Below are 18,685 nucleotides of genomic sequence, written 5' to 3' on the forward strand. Positions count from 1 at the left end.
GAAGATGACTTACGTCATGATTTGACCTCGTTTTCCCCTAAATTCACACTTGTCTTTAAAGCACCAAAGTTACTACACAGCTGTTTTTTTTTCGATTTCAGGGATATGACAGGATGTAAGGGGGGGGGGGTATTACTTGAATTGCATTTCAAAACAGCTACGGGGTCTTTATAAAAAGGATAGGTCTAAACATGTGTTTTGTTCAAAACCACTGGGAACTCAGAACTCGAAAATCTCCGACTTCAGTGCGTTCAAGAGAACTGGGAAATCTCCAACTGGGAAAAAAGTTTTGAACGGTCATCCAACTCCGAATTCGCTGTCGGAAACTCTGGCATATTTCTAGAGCTCCGGTTTTCCGACCTGAAGATATCTGACGTCATGATTTGACCTCGTTTTTTCCGAGTTCCCAGTTGTTTTGAAAGCACCAATTGTTGTTATTCGCCTGGAACAAATCTGAACGCGTCCCTGGTTGAGTTTACGACCAATAGGATTTAACTGAATCGTTTGCGTTTAAACTTTAACCCCTAGGTTACTGGCTATAGTTTATAGGCTACATGCAGTTTATGGTCTTCTTTATTGGCAGACACTCAGAATGTCAACGAATACCGTGCGGATTCCAATCGAAAATGATTTTCTTACAGGGAATAAACGGAAAGTAGTGCCTTTGACACTGGAAGTAAATTATCTATGTGTGTAATACTCATATGGTGTTTTTGTTATTTAAATCTACTTCATGTAGTACTTGTTCCATAATCGACTGACGTGGGGACCTTGGAGGGCTGGTCGAGAAAGCCTGGATGACTGGATACTACGCTGAGCCTCGCAGTACAGTAACCCTACTCATGCTTTTGTTTATAGACTTTATAGTGATTATCGCTTTGGTTACATATTTCAACAATGTCGCAACTGGCATGTAAACAAAGAAAGACGACGTGCTGTAATTTATTTTCCCGAAAACTCATGGTCGTGGATAGTCTACATTGAATACGATTATTGTCAACCAAATAACCAGCGTCATTGACCCAGGTGGACGTTTACTAACTGTTCAGGCAGGTTCCTGCACGCTCTCTGTTTAAAGGTTAGGCTACTTGTACCGTAAATGGAGGTTGGTCTTGACTAATTTTTGTATTGCCATTTTATTATTGTTAGGCCTAATCGCAATCAACAAAATAATCCATGTTTAAACGTGTGAGTCGATTTTAAAATGGTTGAAAATCGATGCTCCGTTCAAAGGGAAGGGGTCTACCGCTGGTTTTCGATATTGAACTCGGCCCAGAGAGCTGAGTTCATTTGTGGGCTTTTGGACCTCTGTGTTCCCATCGAACTACGCTTCCTCGGGTCGTGCTTGGAAGATTTAGCCCGCAAGGACTATCACTCCCTCAGGGATGCCGAGATCAAAGCCAACAACCCCGCTGACCTCTCGAACCTTACCAACATCACGGACGAGGTCGTGAGGAGCAAGCTGCTTATCTCCCTTGCACTTCTCAACTCCGACAATCGAGAGGCCGCGGGTGTTCTCTTCCGAACGCTCACGCACATCGACATCATCATAAACAACTACGGCCTGCAGCTCAACGATGGACAAACGGATGAGCAGTTCCTTCTCCTCTTCACAATGGCATCCAATCACCCGGCTTTCAGCTTTCATCAGAAGCAGGTGCTAAGACAGGAGCTGACCCAGATCCAGGAGATCCTGCAGGTCACCTGTGGAGAGCAGCAGCCCGGGACTGGTGGCTGCGACGGGACTGGAGCGCTTGCCACCCTGTCTCCCGCCACTAACATCCCAACCTACATCACTGCGCCCACCCTCGACTCCTGTCAGGTCGGGTGTCCATGTTCTCATAAGGTAGGTAATATATTGTCCTGCCTGTTGTCACTTGATGGCCAGATATATGAATGGTATTGTGCCACTTACAAGTTTGAGCAACCATCCAAAACACAAAGTTCTAGGATAGCCTACACTTGTAGAAAATAGGTGCTATCTAGAACTTAAAAGGGTTCCCATATGAGAACCCTTCCCCCATGGGGACAGCCGAAGAACCCTTTTGGAACCCTTTTTTCTAAGAGTGTACCTAACAAGCCAAAAAGTAAGTGAGTGTCAGTGCTAGGAGGCTAACCAGAATCATTCAACAGCTCCCTACACTGTTCTGGTTCTGGGAGTGATGCATCTTGTGGGACAGGCAGCTATTGTACCCTCTTTTGGATGAAATTATCATACCAGGGGACATTTTTTTTGTACATACACTGTTGGCCTACATTATTTATAACTGATTGAGAATAGATTGTTGTTACACTGTAATTACGCTATAGATTGTTGTTACACTGTAATTACGCTATAGATTGTTGTTACACTGTAATTACGCTATAGATTGTTGTTACACTGTAATTACGCTATAGATTGTTGTTACACTGTAATTACGCTATAGATTGTTGTTACACTGTAATTACGCTAATGCACCTACACCTTTTACTTGTGTGGGTTTTTCCAAAAGTAGGAAGAGAATGATAACATTCTAGCCCTTCCCCCATTTCTAGGTCATGTTGAGACATACTAGGGCAATTCTACGATAACAGAAATGATGCCGAGACTCAGATAGTTGACTTTAAAATGTATGTCAAACAAAAACCACCGATTGCAAAGTTAAACAAACCATATAACTTGATGCACAAGGACGACTTAATCATTTCCACAGTAAATTTGACAAAAACACATTTACTATTTTTTTGTCATTTAGCAGACACTCTTATCCAGAGCAACTTACATGAGCAATTTGTTCACCTCGTCAGCTCAGTGAATCGAACCAGCTACCTTTCAGTTACTGGCCCAACACTCTTAACCACAAGGCTACCTGCAGAACAGTGCAGATGCAAAGTTTGGTAACACAATGACTGCACAAACAGCACAAAACGACATTCTGTTATCAAAATTTGCATCTGCGCTGTTCTTCAAGTGTGTTTTTGTTAAGTCTTCATGGACATTTTTTGAAGTGGTCCTGGTGCATAATAGTTGTATGGTTTGTTTAACTTTGCAATTATTGGTTTTGGTATGACATACATTTCGACGTGAACTATCTGAGTCTGAGCGTCATTCTGTTATCATGGAATTTCCCACTACTAACAAATGTGACCTAAAAGGAATTAATTGAACTAAACAAACATGCTTTTTGCTGGTCCCCCCAGGGGCATATCTGTCTGTTGTCCTCAACCATTGGTGTCCTGAACATTCACTCATACACTCTGTCTGTAGATTCAGCATGACTTTTTACCTCTTTGGACAACCAGATGTTAACACAGCAATGTGGGATTATGAAACCTTGTTAACAAAATATACAGCTTTCTTTGCTTTTAGTGACATTTATTGCAAAAAGTTAAAAATTATATTATGCCATTTTAAGGGTCTTTTGTCATACATCAGGAATATTATTGTTGATAAAATAAACACCTCAAGAAACATCTGGAAATGTCATTACCCTTCTATTTACAATATTACAGTGTGTGTTTTGTGTGTGTGTGTGTATATGTATGTGTGTTTGTTTGAGAGAGAAAGAATGAAGAACACATAAATGGCTAAATGTAATGCTTCAAAAGAAAAGTTAACCTTACTACTTCAATTGGATTTGAATACATTGGCACACAGAGACAGGTTAACTTTTTTCTATTTTTAAACAAAGGCAGGATCATTACAAGTGCCTGTTTGTCAATGTGTTGAATCAGAGACACCCAGCAAACACACAGGGCTGTTCAAACATGTGTTTGAGGGGAAAGTACCCTGGCAGCTCAAAGGAAAGCACTTGGTTGTATTTAGTGTTTTGTTGGTCTTGGCCTCCATTAAGTGCAGGTCAGCACATTTCTCAATGCTGAAATCAATCCTGTGTGAGAGAGACTCAACCCTCCAGTGAATCACCAGGAAGCTCTAGTCTAACTGCTGCTCTCTCTGACTGTTCGGAGAAGCCTTTACGGTAACCCTAACCTGATCAGACATGAAACATAGCTAAACCACACACACTCCTTAGTGGTGTTTCATCTGCCATGACCTGTGCTACTGCCATGTCCATTTCAGTTCTAAATCTAGCCCAGGCAGCTAGCATCTCTCCTAGCAGCAGGACCTTCCCTTTCCCCTGAGAAAAAGAGCAGATTTGGCAGGAATGGATGCGGATGTGGCAGTAGCACACTGTAAAGAACGCTTAATTGGTTTCAGAGCTCGTCTGTGTGTTGCTGTTGCTGCTTGGTTGAGCACGTGTGCTGTTTTACCTCTGCTCTTATACACATCAGCCTCACCACTTACAGGGCTTCAAAGAGGAAAGATGCAAAATACATACAAAATGGAATGAAGATATTTGGACTGCACAACCTTAGCTAAGACATTTTGCCGGTACATGTAAATAATTACAGAAGCAATAAGATTACTGGGCATATGAATGTAAACACAAGCAGGACGACAGTCTCTTTCAACAGATCTTTTAAAACGTCTCTCCTTTCCAGGAAACTAGTTAGTTATAGGTAAAGCCCTGTGTTTTGGTTTATCATGTAACATGACATAGATTTGATAATTTGACAGAAATTAGAATTGAACCAAAAATGAAAGCAATTATCTGAGGATGGTGCTTGACCGTCTGAAAGAAAAAGAAAATAAGACAGTTTGTTGAAAAAACTTTAATAAAAATCCAGGTCATGTGACATGATTAACCAAAATACAGGACCCTAGTTCAGAGTGCAGTGGCTATTACTCTCCCCTAGCTGTCTTGACAGCCTTTCATGATACCTAATCACAGAGCAAGCAGCACAGACACCTGCTCAGTGTGTCACAACAATACACCGTCTATGGCCATAACGTATAAATCAATATAGACTATATGATACTGCAAAATAGCTATAATATTCTGCGAATCAGCTGCCGTATTTGTGGTAACCTTTTACTAATGACAGCTTTTCTTCACTTAAAGATGCACTCTCAAACTTTTGTATAATTTCAAAATGGCCTCAGTTTTTTTGTACTAAGTCATCCACTTGTGTACTACACAGGGCTCAAAAGTGTGTCCAAAATGTTGCTGTGCGAACAGGACTTTAATTTTGGGAGCAAAAAAAATATCCAATAAAAAAGCAATGCCTAAGAATATTTCATTGCAACACTCTTCTCTTCACTGCTCAAATAAGACAGACTGAAACATTGTTTACAAATCATAACCAATCATAATGCTACAAATATTTAAATGCAGCTAATTAAACCAATCAAACACCAGTCACAACCCTTTTCGCAGAATTCTTCCCCTAGAACTGTGCCACCCTTTTCTGTCAGCTAATTAATGACATTAGCTAGCAAGCTAGCTAGCAAGAACAACGCGTGGAATTTTACCTTTATTTAACTAGGCGAGTCAGTTAAGAACAATTGAAGCTTTCTTTAACAAATTATGAAATGATCAACCACAACCAGAAGAAGATGATGATGATGAGGACAATGTAGCAGATGCTGCTACTGGACCAACTCCTCAGAAAAATAAAAATATCTACATGTTTCTAGAGGGGTTGCTGCACAATGTTCTGTGAGCACAATGTTCTGTGAGTACTGTCGGACGTGTGGAGTAATAGCAGCAGGGAGGACTTAATTGCCACAATCTAAAACACAAGTTTTTGCTAAAATATAACTTTCAGCCAAAAGCACATCAAGTGCCGGGACAAGTACATCGGGGCACGGGCTGGAGCAACATACCTATGTCTACCAGCCGTATTTGACAGCCAAGCCGGTCAACAGGCAGAGCTAACTAACCTAGAGATGAAATGTATCACCGTTTACCGCATTGCCAAAGAGGAGATGGCCTTCACCAAATTCAGACTGATGTTACTCACCCAGAAAAATAGTGGATTTCAAATCAACCCGACATATGGAACAAGGTTTATTGGCACCATCCTTGGGACGCTCCTAAAATCTAACCCTAAAATAAAGTTGTTTTATAAGGTAGATTCTAGATCAAAGAAATTGATTTGTTCATGTGACTGGAGACTGAACATTTATTTCAGTATCCACGTATCAGTTCATAGTCAGCATGTTACATTACTATTATTAGCTACATAGTTTGTATAATTTTTCTATCTGTTAGCTGAATGCAGTATATCATAACAGTTTGTGGTTGGACTTTTAAATACAATAAAGGTTATGTTTTAATCACCTGTATAAATATGTTTGTTTCACTTTTGCATACAATCAATGTTCTGTTTTGTATATTACATTTGTTTGTCCAAAACTAATCACCTATGTAAATATGTTTGCAGTTGCACTTTTGAATACAATAATTTAAATATGTTTTTATTCGAATGTCTTGCCCACTCTCTAGTGATGCGTTCTACATCATCAAAGTAACAACGGATGACAATTTAAGAACGATAGGACAGTCATTTGCAGTACAAAGTAAAGTAAAACATTTTCTGGTGCTCCTACCTACCAATGAATTTATTTAGAGCCCTGGTACTACGTCATCTATTTCATGTGATATGTTTCGAATTTTGCAATTTGTATGATATGTTATGAATCCAAGTTGTGCAATATGACACAAGGTAAAAATCTGACAAGGTAAAAATCTGTCGTTCTGCCCCTGAACAAGGCAGTTAACCCACTGTTCCTAGGCCGTCATTGAAAATAAGAATTTGTTCTTAACTGACTTGCCTAAGTTAAATTAAGGTAAAAAATGAGGTAGTCACCTGGAATGCATTTCAATGAACAGGTGTTCCTTGTTAAAAATGTATTTGTGGAATGTCTTTTCTTCTTAATGCGTTTGAGCCAATCAATTGTGTTGTGACATGGTAGGGGTACAGAATTTTTACTAGGATTAAATGTCAGGAATTGTGGAAAACTGAGTTTAAATGTATTTGGCTAAGGTGTATGTAAACTTCCGACTTCAACTGTAGATTTTCAAGCAGATTTAAGTCAAAACTGAACCCTGTTTGGTAAAATACCAAGTCCGTATTATGGCAAGAACAGCTCAAATAAGCAAAGAGAAACAACAGTCCATCATTACTTCAAGAAATGAAGGTCAGTCAATACAGACATTTTCTGTCGAGTTGTGATGATGTGTGGGTGCTTTGCTGGTCACATTGTCTGTGATTTATATAGAATTTAAGGCACACTTAACCAACATGGCTACCACAGCATTCAGCAGTGATACGCCATCCTATCTGGTTTGCGCTTAGTGGGACAATCATTTGTTTTTCAATAGGACAATGACCCAAAACACACCTCCAGGCTGTGTAGGGACTATTTGACCATAGAAGAAGAGTGATGGAGTGCTGCATCAGATGACCTGACCTCCACAATCATCCAACCTCAACCCAATTGAGATTGTTAGGGATGAGTTGGACTGCACAGTGAAGGAAAAGCAGCCATCAAGCACTCAGCATATGTGGGAACTCCTTCAAGACTATTCCTCATGTATAAAGTTATTCCTTATTCCTCAGCTGGTTGAGAGAATTCCAAGTGTCTGCAAAGCTGTCATCAAGACAAAGGGTGGCTAGTTTGAAGAATCTATAATCTAAATTATATTTAGATTTGTTTATCACTTTTTTGGTTACTACATTATTCCATATGTGTTATTTCATAGTTTTGATGTCTTTACTATTATTCTACAATGTAGAAAATAGTAAAAGTAAAGAAAAACCCTTGAATGAGTAGGTGTGTCCAAACGTTTTACTGGTACTGTAAGTATTCACACCCCTGAGTCAATACTTTGTAGAAGCACCTTTGGTGGTGATTACAGCTTTGAGTCTTGGGTGTGTCTATAAGTTTTACACATCTGGATTTGGGGATTTTCTTCAATTATTCCTTGCAGATTTTCTCAAGCTCTGTTAAGTTAGATGGGGAGTGGCGGTGAACAGCAATCTTCAAGTCTTTCCACTGATTTTCAACAGGATTCAAGTATGGGCTTTGGCTGGGCCACTCAAGGACATTCACATTCTTGTTCTGAAGCCATTCCAGTGTTGTGTTGGCTGTATGCTGGGGTCATTGTCCTGTTGGAACGTAAATCTTCACCCTCCCAGTTTAAGGTCGTTTGTACTCTGAAGCATGTTCTCATCAAGGATGTACCTGTAAAGTGCATTCGGAAAGTATTCGCTTGTTCCACATTTTGTTATGTATATAACATGTATGTATGTATCTGCATCTATCTACAAACAATACCCCATAATTACAAAGCAAAAAAGTTTTTTTATAAAATTTAGCAAATGTATAAAAAATAAAAAACAGAAATGCCTTATTTACATAAGTATTCAGACCCTTTGCTATGAGACATGAAATTGAGCGCAGGTGCATCCTGTTTCAATTGATCATCCTTAAACTCTTTGGCCTGAATGCCAAACGTCACGTCTGGAAGAAGCCTGGCACCATCCTTACATTGAAGTATGGTGATGGCAGCATCATACTGTGGATATGTTTTTCAGCGGCAGGGACTGGGAGACTAGTCAGGATCGAGGGAAGATGAACGGAGCAAAGTACAGAGAGATCCTTGATGAAAACCTGCTCCAGAGCACTCAGGACATCAGACTAGGGCAAAGGTTTACCTTCCAACAGGACATCGACACTAAGCACACAGTCAAGACAATGCAGGAGTGGCTTTGGGACAAGTCTCTGAATTTCCTTGAGTGGCCCAGCCAGCGCCCGGACTTGAACCCGATCGAACATCTCCGGAGAGACCTGAAAATAACTGTGCAGGGACTCTCCCCATCCAACCTGACATAGCTTGAGAGGATCTGCAGAGAATAATGGGAGAAACTCCCTAAATACAGTTGTGCCAAGCATGTAGCGTCATACCCAAGAAGACTCGAGGCTGTAATCGCTGCCAAAGGTGCTCCAAGAAAGTACCGACGTAAAGGGTCTAAATCTTTATGTAAATAGAATTTTAATACATTTGCAAACATTTCTGAAAACCTGTTTTTGCTTTGTCATTATGGGGTATTGTGTGTACATTGATGAGGGGAAAAAACGATTTAATACATTTTTGAAGAAGGCTATAACGTAACGAAATGTGGAAAAAGTCAAGGGGTCTGAATACTTTCTGAATGCACTGTATTATGTGATTTGTTAAGCACATTTTTACTCCTGAACTAGGCTTGCCATAGCAAAGGGTTTGAATACTTACTGACTCAAGACATTCTCTTTTAATATATTTCTTTCTTTCTAAAATGTTCTACAAACAAAATTCCACTTTGATATTATGGGGTATTGTGTGTAGATAGTGACACACAATCTCAATTTAATACATTTTAAATTCAGACTGTAACACAACAAAAGGATGTGGAAATTGTAAAGGGGTGTGAATACTTTTGTGAAGGCACTGTATTCCTCATAACAATTATATCTCTGAGATCTACACACTGTTCCTTGGAATTACAGATAATTGTATTTCTGGGGTGCAGAGATAAAGTAGTCGTTTAATAATCATGTTAAACACTATATTGCACACCGAGTGAGTCCCTGCAACTTATTATGTGACTTGTTTAGCACATTTTTACTTGCCATAACAAATGTTGAATACTTATTGACTCAAGACATTTCAGCCTTTCTTTTTTAAATTCATTTGAAAACCTAAAAAACAAACATAATTCCACTTTGACAGTACGGGGTATAGTGTGTAAGCCAGTGACAAAGAAAAATCTAAATTTAATACATTTTTAATTCAGGCTGTAACACAACAAATGTGGAAAAAGTCAAAGGGTATAAATACTTTCAGAAGGCATTGTATGTGATAACAATGATTTTGTTTTGTTTTGAAAAATATCGTGTCCTAAGAAAATCCCCCATAGGATGTCATCAAAGGTCATTTTCAAATAAAGTCAGTGATTTCCAAAAGTCTGTGAGTGTGATCCTGTATCTTACCTCTGTAAGGCATAATACATGAGGGAGATGATTATATGACAGTGAGTGAGTAGGGCAGTCTGAATGACAGTCAAGGTGCTGAAGGTTTAGTAATCCCTCACCCTCTGACCATGATATTAACCAACTTGACATGACCTTTGACCCATGTTTCACAGACACTGCACCGAGAGGTCGGGGCAGGGCGAGGGAACGAGGGAATTGTCCCAGAATCCATGCCTCACATGCCATCTCTCTCATGCAAGGAGCTGCCAGTCAAGGTGCACGTTGGGAAACACAGCAAAGGTGAGAAACATAACTTTTCTCTGTCACGCTTATCCACAGAACTCTCTCACACTAATTTACTCTATATACGAATGAGACAAGGACAGGACATTACAGAAACAGTAAGGGTCAAGGCTCACTCCAACAACGTCACACATGGGAATCTGAAGTACTATGGGATTCTTGAGATCACAGGTGTTGTTGCTCATACAGTACATGTCTTTGGAGGAAGCAGTTCAGTTACAGATGTAGGATATTAATTTGATCACTCATTTGTTGCTTAGAATTTTCCTGCATAGCTGGAAATGCAAACTTGTAGTGTATTCAAGGTTTAAAAAGTATTCTAAAGTTTGTAGGGTCCACTTTAAAATGCCAGACTTGCTTTGCCCTAATGAAAAATGTATCAACACCTGCAAAAAATATCCATTAACTATAATCCACATAATAATTTCCTTTTGCTGAAGGATTATTTTCCTTTTGAAGCAAACTGGCTGAAATTAAGATTTTACATTGGTAGTTGTCAGACAGATCATGCTTTGTAGTTGTGTCAGCCACTCACACATGCACCCAGAACAAGAAACCACATGCTGAAATACCGATATCGACCAATCAGGCTCCTTGAGGAATGTGGAGGCATGATTGCCATATGGCCCTCCCCCAATCAGAAGGAGAGAGAGAAGGTTGCTCATTAATCTAGTTCTCAACCTGAGGGAGTGCTGGCCGTGTGCCATGAAGGGCATCAGTGTTATGTTTTACACACTGCTACGCTGCTCCAGTCTGGAGGGAGCAGCTGCTGCAGGAATCTCCCATCATCCTCTGTTTCATACTTCTCATTCTCCCATTCACTCCTTCACACTGTACATACTACTGAACAGTTCCACTGCTATGTGGAATGATGTTTAAAACTTTTACTCTACTCGAGTGTCACTTAGGTAATGAGGTATTTGTTATGAGGGGGTGTAGCAGATTGTTCTTCTTCTCCTTAGTACATTATTTGTAAATATTTGCTGCCATAGGCCTGAATAGACAACTTGTATGCATGTACAGCCAGAAAGAAACAAACTCACAAAAGGCCATGCTTGGATTTGAATGATACTGTTGCTTGGGATTGTTTTCAGGCCACATACACTACAGCTATAAATATTGTATGTTTCTTAGTTGTCTGCATGTTTTTTTTGTGTCTCTTTTTTGGTCTATTTTTTCTTGTTGACGAGACCAAAACCCAGATGTTCACTCCAAGTGTGGTTACGTGTTGTGTAATTCACAAGCCAAATTTTCTCCTCCAGTTTTGGAAAGCTTTACCTGGAGGTAGGAGTGGCTTGGTGGACAATAATGACCTCAGCAATGTCATTTTTCTCTGAAATCCTGACAATAGTAGGAAGTAGATGTTACTACAGTAGAAGAGATCTAAATCTGTTTTAGATTCTCCTTCTTTGATACACTGTGTCTTATATTGAGGTCCTTCTTTCTATACTATAGGCACCACTTGACTGGTCAATGAATTGTACAGTAACATTTGTAGCGACGTGTTGTTTTAATGTCCTATAAGAAAACAATGTTGAACATCCTTTTACTGTCTGTCTAAAAGTTCTTCCAAGCTCTCTCGCTCTCTAAGACAAATGGTCATAAAAGTGACCCTTCACACCTAGGTATGATACATTGTTACGTCATAGGACAGCAAAAGGACTCTGCTGTCCCCCACCTCACTCTTTTATCCTGCTGGACTCAAGTTGGACCTCTCTCGAGGAGGGAGATGAACCTCCATCTTCAGTAGGCTGACCACAGGGCCTGGACCTTAGCCTCTAATGACAAGAACTGGTGAATTTAGCTTAATGAAAGTACAGATAGTACCTTTAATCCAGTACAGACATTGGTGCGGAAGAGCCCATGCACTAAACAGTCTTAGAAGGAGACGGTCTTTAAAGAGCTAGTGTAGCCTGAACAGTACATTTAAGCTAACCTTCTTCAAGGAAAGAGGGAGAAAATGATTTAGAGCTCAGCCTCTGCAACTCAAAGGAAGAGCCAGCAGACAGAGCCAACAGGGACACAACCCAGAGGAGCAGCCCACGAGGGACCTTCCAAACTCAGAGGAAAGGAGCGAGAAACCACCACCAAGGAACCCCTCAACTCAGGACTAAGGATGTAAAAATACCGCCATCTTTCCTTTGTTCACTTTCCTGTGGCCTAACCAGAGCCAAGGACAACAGACTTTGTTCACAGACTGAGTATCACATCTTTAATATTCAGATATCTTGAGGTCTCTTTCTTGTCTTGCGTTCTATTTCCTACCTTTTCATGATCCCTCTCATTATGTTTGTAAATATGTTGATTAGCGTTATTGGCAGTTGATTGTACAGTCGTGGCCAAAAGTTTTGAGAATGACACAAATATTAATTTCCACAAAGTTTGCTGCTTCAGTGTCTAGATATTTTTGTCAGATGTTACTATGGAATACTGAAGTATAATTACAAGCATTTCATAAGTATCAAAGGCTTTTATTGACAATTACATGAAGTTCAAATCAAAGTTTATTTGTCACGTGCACCGAATACAACAGGTGTAGTAGACCTTACAGTGAAATGCTTACTTACAGGCTCTAACCAATGGTGCAAAAATAGGTGTGTGTGTGTGTGTGTAGGTAAGTAAAGAAATAAAGCAACAGTAAAAAGACATTTGAAAAAAAGCTTAGCAAGGCTATATACAGACACCTGTTAGTCAGGTAAATAAAGGTAAAATGAAAATAAATAAAAAATATATGATGAACAGAGAGTAGCAGAGGTGTAAAATTAGGGGTTGGCAGGTGGTGTAACGATCTCCTTCATCTGAGGAACAGGAAAGATCAGACCAAAATGCAAGTGTCCATGTTAATTTAATATCACTGAACACGAACTACAAAATAACCAAGGGGAACAACACAAAACAGGAAACAACTACCCACAAACACCAGGTGGGAACAGGCTACCTAAGTATGGTTCTCAATCAGAGACAACGATTGACACCTGCCTCTGATTGGGAACCATACCAGGCCAAACACATAGAACTATAACACACAGAACAAACATAAAATGCCCACTGCAACTCATGCCCTGACCAAACTAAAATAGAGACAAGAAAAAGGAACTAAGGTCAGGACATGACAGGGACACAATGCAGATAGCCCGGTAAGCCAATGTGCGGGAGCACTTGTTGGTCGGGCCATTTAGGTAGTATGTACATGAATGTATAGGTAATGTGACTATGCATATAAGATAAACAGAGAGTAGCAGCAGCGTAAAAGAGGGGTGGGGGGTGGCACAATGCAAATAGTCCGGGTTACCTGTTCAGGAGTTTTATGGCTTGGGGGTAAAAACTGTTGAGAAGCCTTTTTGTCCTAGACTTGGCACTCCGGTACCGCTTGCCATGCGGTAGTAGAGAGAACAGTCTATGACTGGGGTGGCTGGGGTCTTTGACAATTTTTAGGGCCTTCCTCTGACACCGCTTGGTGTAGAGGTCCTGGATGGCAGGCAGCTTTGCCCCAGTAATGTACTGGGCCGTACGCACTACCCTCTGAAGTGCCTTGCGGTCGGACGCCGAGCGATTTCCGTCCAGGCAGTGATGCAACCGGTCAGGAGGCTCTCGATGTTGCAGCTGTAGAACCTTTTGAGGATCTCAGGACCCATGCCAAATCTTTTTAGTTTCCTGAGGGGGAATAGGCTTTGTCGTGCCCTCTTCACGACTGTCTTGGTGTGTGTGGACCAATCTAGTGTGTTGTTGATGTGGACACCAAGGGATTTGAAGCTCTCAACCTGCTCCACTACAGCTGTCGATGAGAATGGGGACGTGGACTCCTGGGTGGCGCAGTGGTTAAGGGCGCTGTACTGCAGCGCCAGCTGTGCCATCAGAGACCCTGGGTTCGAACCCAGGCCCTGTTGTAACAGGCCGCGACCGGGAGGTCCGTGGGGCGACGCACAATTGACCTAGTGTCGTCCGGGTTAGGGAGGGTTCGGCCGGTAGGGATATCCTTTTCTCATCACGCACCAGCGACTCCTGTGGTGGGCTGGGCGCAGTGCACGCTAATCAAGGTTGCCAGGTGCATGATGTTTCCTCCGACACATTGGAGCAGCTGGCTTCCGGGTTGGATGCGCGCTGTGTTAGGAAGCATTGCGGCTTGGTTGGGTTGTGTATGACTTTCAACCTTTGTCTCTCCTGAGCCCGTACGGGAATTGTAGCTACTAACAATTGGATATCACGAAATTGGGGAGAAAACGGGGTAAAAAAAAAGAAGAGACTGGGGACGTGCTCGGTGCTCCTTTTCCTGAAGTCCACAATCATTTCCTTAGTCTTGGTTACATTGAGGGATAGGTTTTTATTCTGGCACCACCCGGCCAGGTCTCTGACCTCGTAGGCTGTCTCGTCGTGGTCGGTGATCAGGCAGCAAACTTAATGATGGTGTTGGAGTCATGCCTGGCCATGCAGCCGTGGGTGAACAGGGATTACAGGAGAGGACCGAGCACGCACCGCTGGGGAGCTCCAGTGTTGAGGATCAGCGTGGCAGATGTGTTGCTACCTACCCTCACCACCTGGGGGCGGCCTGTCAGGAAGTCCAGGATCCAGTTGCAGAGGGAGGTGTTTAGTCCCAGGATCCTTAGCTTGGTGATGAGCTTTGTGGGTACTATGGTGTTGAACGCTGAGCTGTAGTCAATGAACAGCATTCTCACATAGGTGTTCCTTTTGTCCAGGTGGGAAAGGGCAGTGTGGAGTGCAATAGAGATAGCATCATCTGTGGATCTGTTTGAGCGATATGCAAATTGGAGTGGGTCTAGGGTTTCTGGGATAATGGTGTTGATGTGAGCCATTACCAGCTTTTCAAAGCACTTCATGGCTACGAACGTGAGTGCTATGGGTCTGTAGTCATTTAGGCAGGTTGCCTTTGTATTCTTGGGCACAGGGACTATGGTGGTCTGCTTGAAGCATGTTGGTATTACAGACTCAATCAGGGACATGTTGAAAATGTCAGTGAAAACACCTGCCAGTCGTTCAGCACATGCCCAGAGTAAATGTCCTGGTAATCCGTCTGGCCCCGCAGCCTTGTGTATGTTGACCTGTTTAAAGGTTTTACTCACGTCGGCTACGGAAAGCTTGATCACACAGCCGTCCGGAACAGCTGATGCTCTCATGCATGCCTCAGTGTTGCTTGCCTCGAATTGAGCATAGAAGTGATTTAGCTCGTCTGGTAGGCTCGTGTCACTGGGCAGCTCGTGGCTGTGCTTCCCTTTGTAGTCTGTAATAGTTTGCTTCCTGCTTTAATTTTTGCTTGTAAGCAGGAATCAGGAGGATAGAGTTGTGGTCGGATTTACCAAATGGAGGGCGAGGGAGAGCTTTGTACGCGTCTCTGTGTGTGGAGTACAGGTGATTTAGATTTTTCTCCCCTCTGGTTGCACATTTAACATGTTGACAGAGATTTGGTAGAACTGATTTAAGTTTCCCTGCATTAAAGTCTCCGGCCATTAGGAGCGCCGCCTCTAAGTGAGTGGTTTCCTGTTTTCTTATTTCCTAAGACAGCTGACTTAGTGCGGTCTTAGTTGATGCAAAGAGTGTTGACCCTTCTTTTTCAAGATCTCTGCAATCCGCCCTGGCATACTGTCAATTAACTTCTGGACCACATACTGACTGATGGCAGTCCATTCTTGCATGATCAATGCTTGGAGTTTGTCAGAATTTGTGGGTTTTTGTTTGTCCACCCGCCTCTTGAGGATTGACCACAAGTTTTCAATGGGATTAAGGTCTGGGGAGTTTCCTGGCCATGGACCCAAAATATCGATGTTTTGTTCCCCAAGCCACTTAGTTATCACTTTTGCCTTATGTCAAGGTGCTCCATCATGCTGGAAAAGGCATTGTTCCTCATCAAACTGTTCCTGGATGGTTGGGAGAAGTTGCTCTCGGAGGATGTGTTGGTACCCTTCTTTATTTTTCAAGAGCGCCCTGGCCAAGATAGGCAGCACCAAGTCATTACAAAGAAATTACAGACAGACAACATGAAAAACTAGGTAATTTAGTAATAACCATTGAATTCACAAGAGTATAAAACAGTAAATTAACAACATTGACAGGTCAGGGAATCAGCCTCGAAATCCTTCATCAGTGATTTAAAAACACCAATCAGGACAAGTTCTTCCAGTTTAAAAGTATTTTGTAAGGTGTTCCAAGACGGTGGCGCAGAGTACATAAAAGCCCTTTTACCAAATTCAGTTTGAACATTTGGAACAGTTAGCAGGATAATGTCCAGCGAACGAAGAGAGTACCCACCATATTTCTGAACAATAAATTATTGTTGTCTCTGATTGGGAACCATATTAAGGTAGCCTGGGTTTCACTGTGTGTTTGTGGGTGATTGTTCCTGTCTCTGTGTTTGTTGCACCAGTCAGGGCTGTTTCGGTTTTCGACGTTTGTTATTTTGTATTGTTCGTGTTCTTCATTATTAAAGATGTATCGAATGAACCACGTTGCATTTTGGTCCGATCCTTGTTCCACCTTTTCGTCAGAGGAGGAGTTGGAAGAAAGCCGTTACAGAATCACCCACCACAAACGGACCAAGCAACGTGTCAACGGGCAGGAGCCACAGGAGAAGCAACAAAGGCAGCAACAGCGGAGCAATGAGGAAAGGACATGGGAAGAGTTTCTGGACTACACTACGTGGGAAGAAATAGACAGGTGGGCGGCCGACCCAGGAGGAGTGCCCGAGCCCGCCTGGGATTCACTGGAGCAGTGCGAAGAGGGGTATAGAAGAATGGAGTTGTTGAAGCAAGCACGGCGGTGCGATAGGAAGCCCGGGAGTCAGCCCCAAAAATTTATTGGGGGGGCTAACAGGGAGTATGGCTACGCCAGGTAGGAGACCTGCGCAAACTCCCTGTGCTTACCGGGGGGCTAGAGAGACCGGGCAGGCACCGTGTTATGCTGTGATGCGCACGGTGTCTCCAGTGTGGGTGCATAGCCCGGTGCGTTCTATTCCAGCTCCGCGTATCGGCCGGGTGAGATTGAGCGTCGAGCCAAATGCCATGAAGCCGGCTCTACGCATCTGGTCTCCAGTGCGTCTCCTTGGGCCAGCTTACATGGCACCAGCCTTACGCTCGGTATCTCTGTTTCGCCTGCATAACCCAGTGCGGGCTATTCCACCATGCCGCACTGGCAGAGCGACCGGGAGTATTCAACCAGGTAAGGTTGGGCAGGCTTGGTGCTCAAGAGCTCCAGTGCGCCTGCACGGTCCGGTCTACCCAGTACCACCTCCACACCCCAGCCCTCCGGTGGCAGCTCCCCGCCCCAGGCTTCCTGTGCGTGTCCTCGGCCCAGTGCCAGCACCACGCATCAGACCTACTGTGCGCCTCGCCTCTCCAGCGCTGCCGGAGCCTTCCTCCTCTCCTGTGCTGCTGGAGCCTCCCGCCTGTTTAGCGCTGCCAGAGCCTTCCGCCTCTACAGCGTTGCCGGAGTCTCCTGCCCGTTTAGCGCAGCCAGAGCTGCCAGTCTGCATGGAGCAGCCAGAGCTGCCAGTCTGCATGGAGCAGCCAGAGCTGCCAGTCTGCATGGAGCAGCCAGAGCTGCCAGTCTGCATGGAGCAGCCAGAGCTGCCAGTCTGCATGGAGCTGCCAGTCTGCAAGAAGCCGCCAGAGCTGTCAATCTGCATAGAGCAGCCAAAGCCGCCAGTCAGCATGGAGCAGTCAGTGCCGTCAGTCAGCATAAAGCAGCCAGAGCTGCCAGTCAGCGTGGAGCAGCCAGAGCCTACAGTCTGCCAGGATCCGCCAGTCAGCCAGACTCTTCCAGATCTGCCAGTCAGCCAGACTCTTCCAGATCTACCAGTCAGCCAGACTCTTCCAGATCTGCCAGTCAACCAGACTCTTCCAGATCTGCCAGTCAGCCAGACTCTTCCAGATCTGCCAGTCAGCCAGACTCTTCCAGATCTGCCAGTCAGCCAGACTCTTCCAGATCTGCCAGTCTTCCAGATCTGCCAGTCACCAGACTCTTCCAGATCTGCCAGTCAACCAGACTCTTCCAGATCCGCTAGTCAACCAGACTCTTCCAGATCCGCCAGTCAGCCAGGATCTGCCAGAACTGCCAGCCAGCCAGGATCTGCCGGATTCAACTGCCTGGCTGGGCTTCCTCTCAGTGCTGGGCTTCCTCTGTCCCGAGCTGCCCCTCAGTCCAGTAGGGTTCTGGGTGAGGACTACTAGGCCATGGTCGGCGGCGAGGGTGGACAATCCTAGGACGCGAGGAGGGGGGACTAAGACATTAATAGAGTGGGTTCCACGTCCCGAGCCGGAGCCGCCACCATGGACAGACGCCCACCCGGACCCTCCCTATTGTTTTTGTTGTGCGTCCGGGAGTCCGCACCTTAGGGGGGGGGGGGGTTCTGTCACGCCCTGGTCTATATTTATTATGTTATTTTCATTTATTGGGTCAGGCCAGGGTGTGACATGTGTTTATTTGTAGTGTGTTTCATCTTGGGGTTGTGTGGGGTGTATAGATTGGTCTGTGGCTGCCTGAGGCGGTTCTCAATCAGAGTCAGGTGATTATCGTTGTCTCTGATTGGGAACC

General features: G+C 43.4%; 1 protein-coding gene across 2 annotated transcripts in view; it reads left to right on the forward strand.

Annotated features, from left to right (window-relative positions):
- The first annotated feature begins 454 nt into the window (after nucleotides 1–454).
- The window catches only part of LOC135524523 (zinc finger CCHC domain-containing protein 14-like), a 47,035-nt gene continuing 28,804 nt past the window's right edge, over nucleotides 455–18,685 (forward strand). For both annotated transcript variants that reach the window (XM_064952123.1, XM_064952124.1), the window contains exons 1-2: nucleotides 455–1,846; nucleotides 10,015–10,141. In XM_064952123.1, coding sequence (XP_064808195.1) covers nucleotides 1,205–1,846; nucleotides 10,015–10,141 — 769 coding nt within the window. In that variant the 5' untranslated portion in view covers nucleotides 455–1,204. The remainder of the gene's footprint in view (nucleotides 1,847–10,014; nucleotides 10,142–18,685) is intronic.

This window comes from Oncorhynchus masou, chromosome 31 (genome assembly GCF_036934945.1).
Source record: "Oncorhynchus masou masou isolate Uvic2021 chromosome 31, UVic_Omas_1.1, whole genome shotgun sequence".
In the NCBI taxonomy this organism is placed as follows: Eukaryota; Metazoa; Chordata; class Actinopteri; order Salmoniformes; family Salmonidae; genus Oncorhynchus; species Oncorhynchus masou.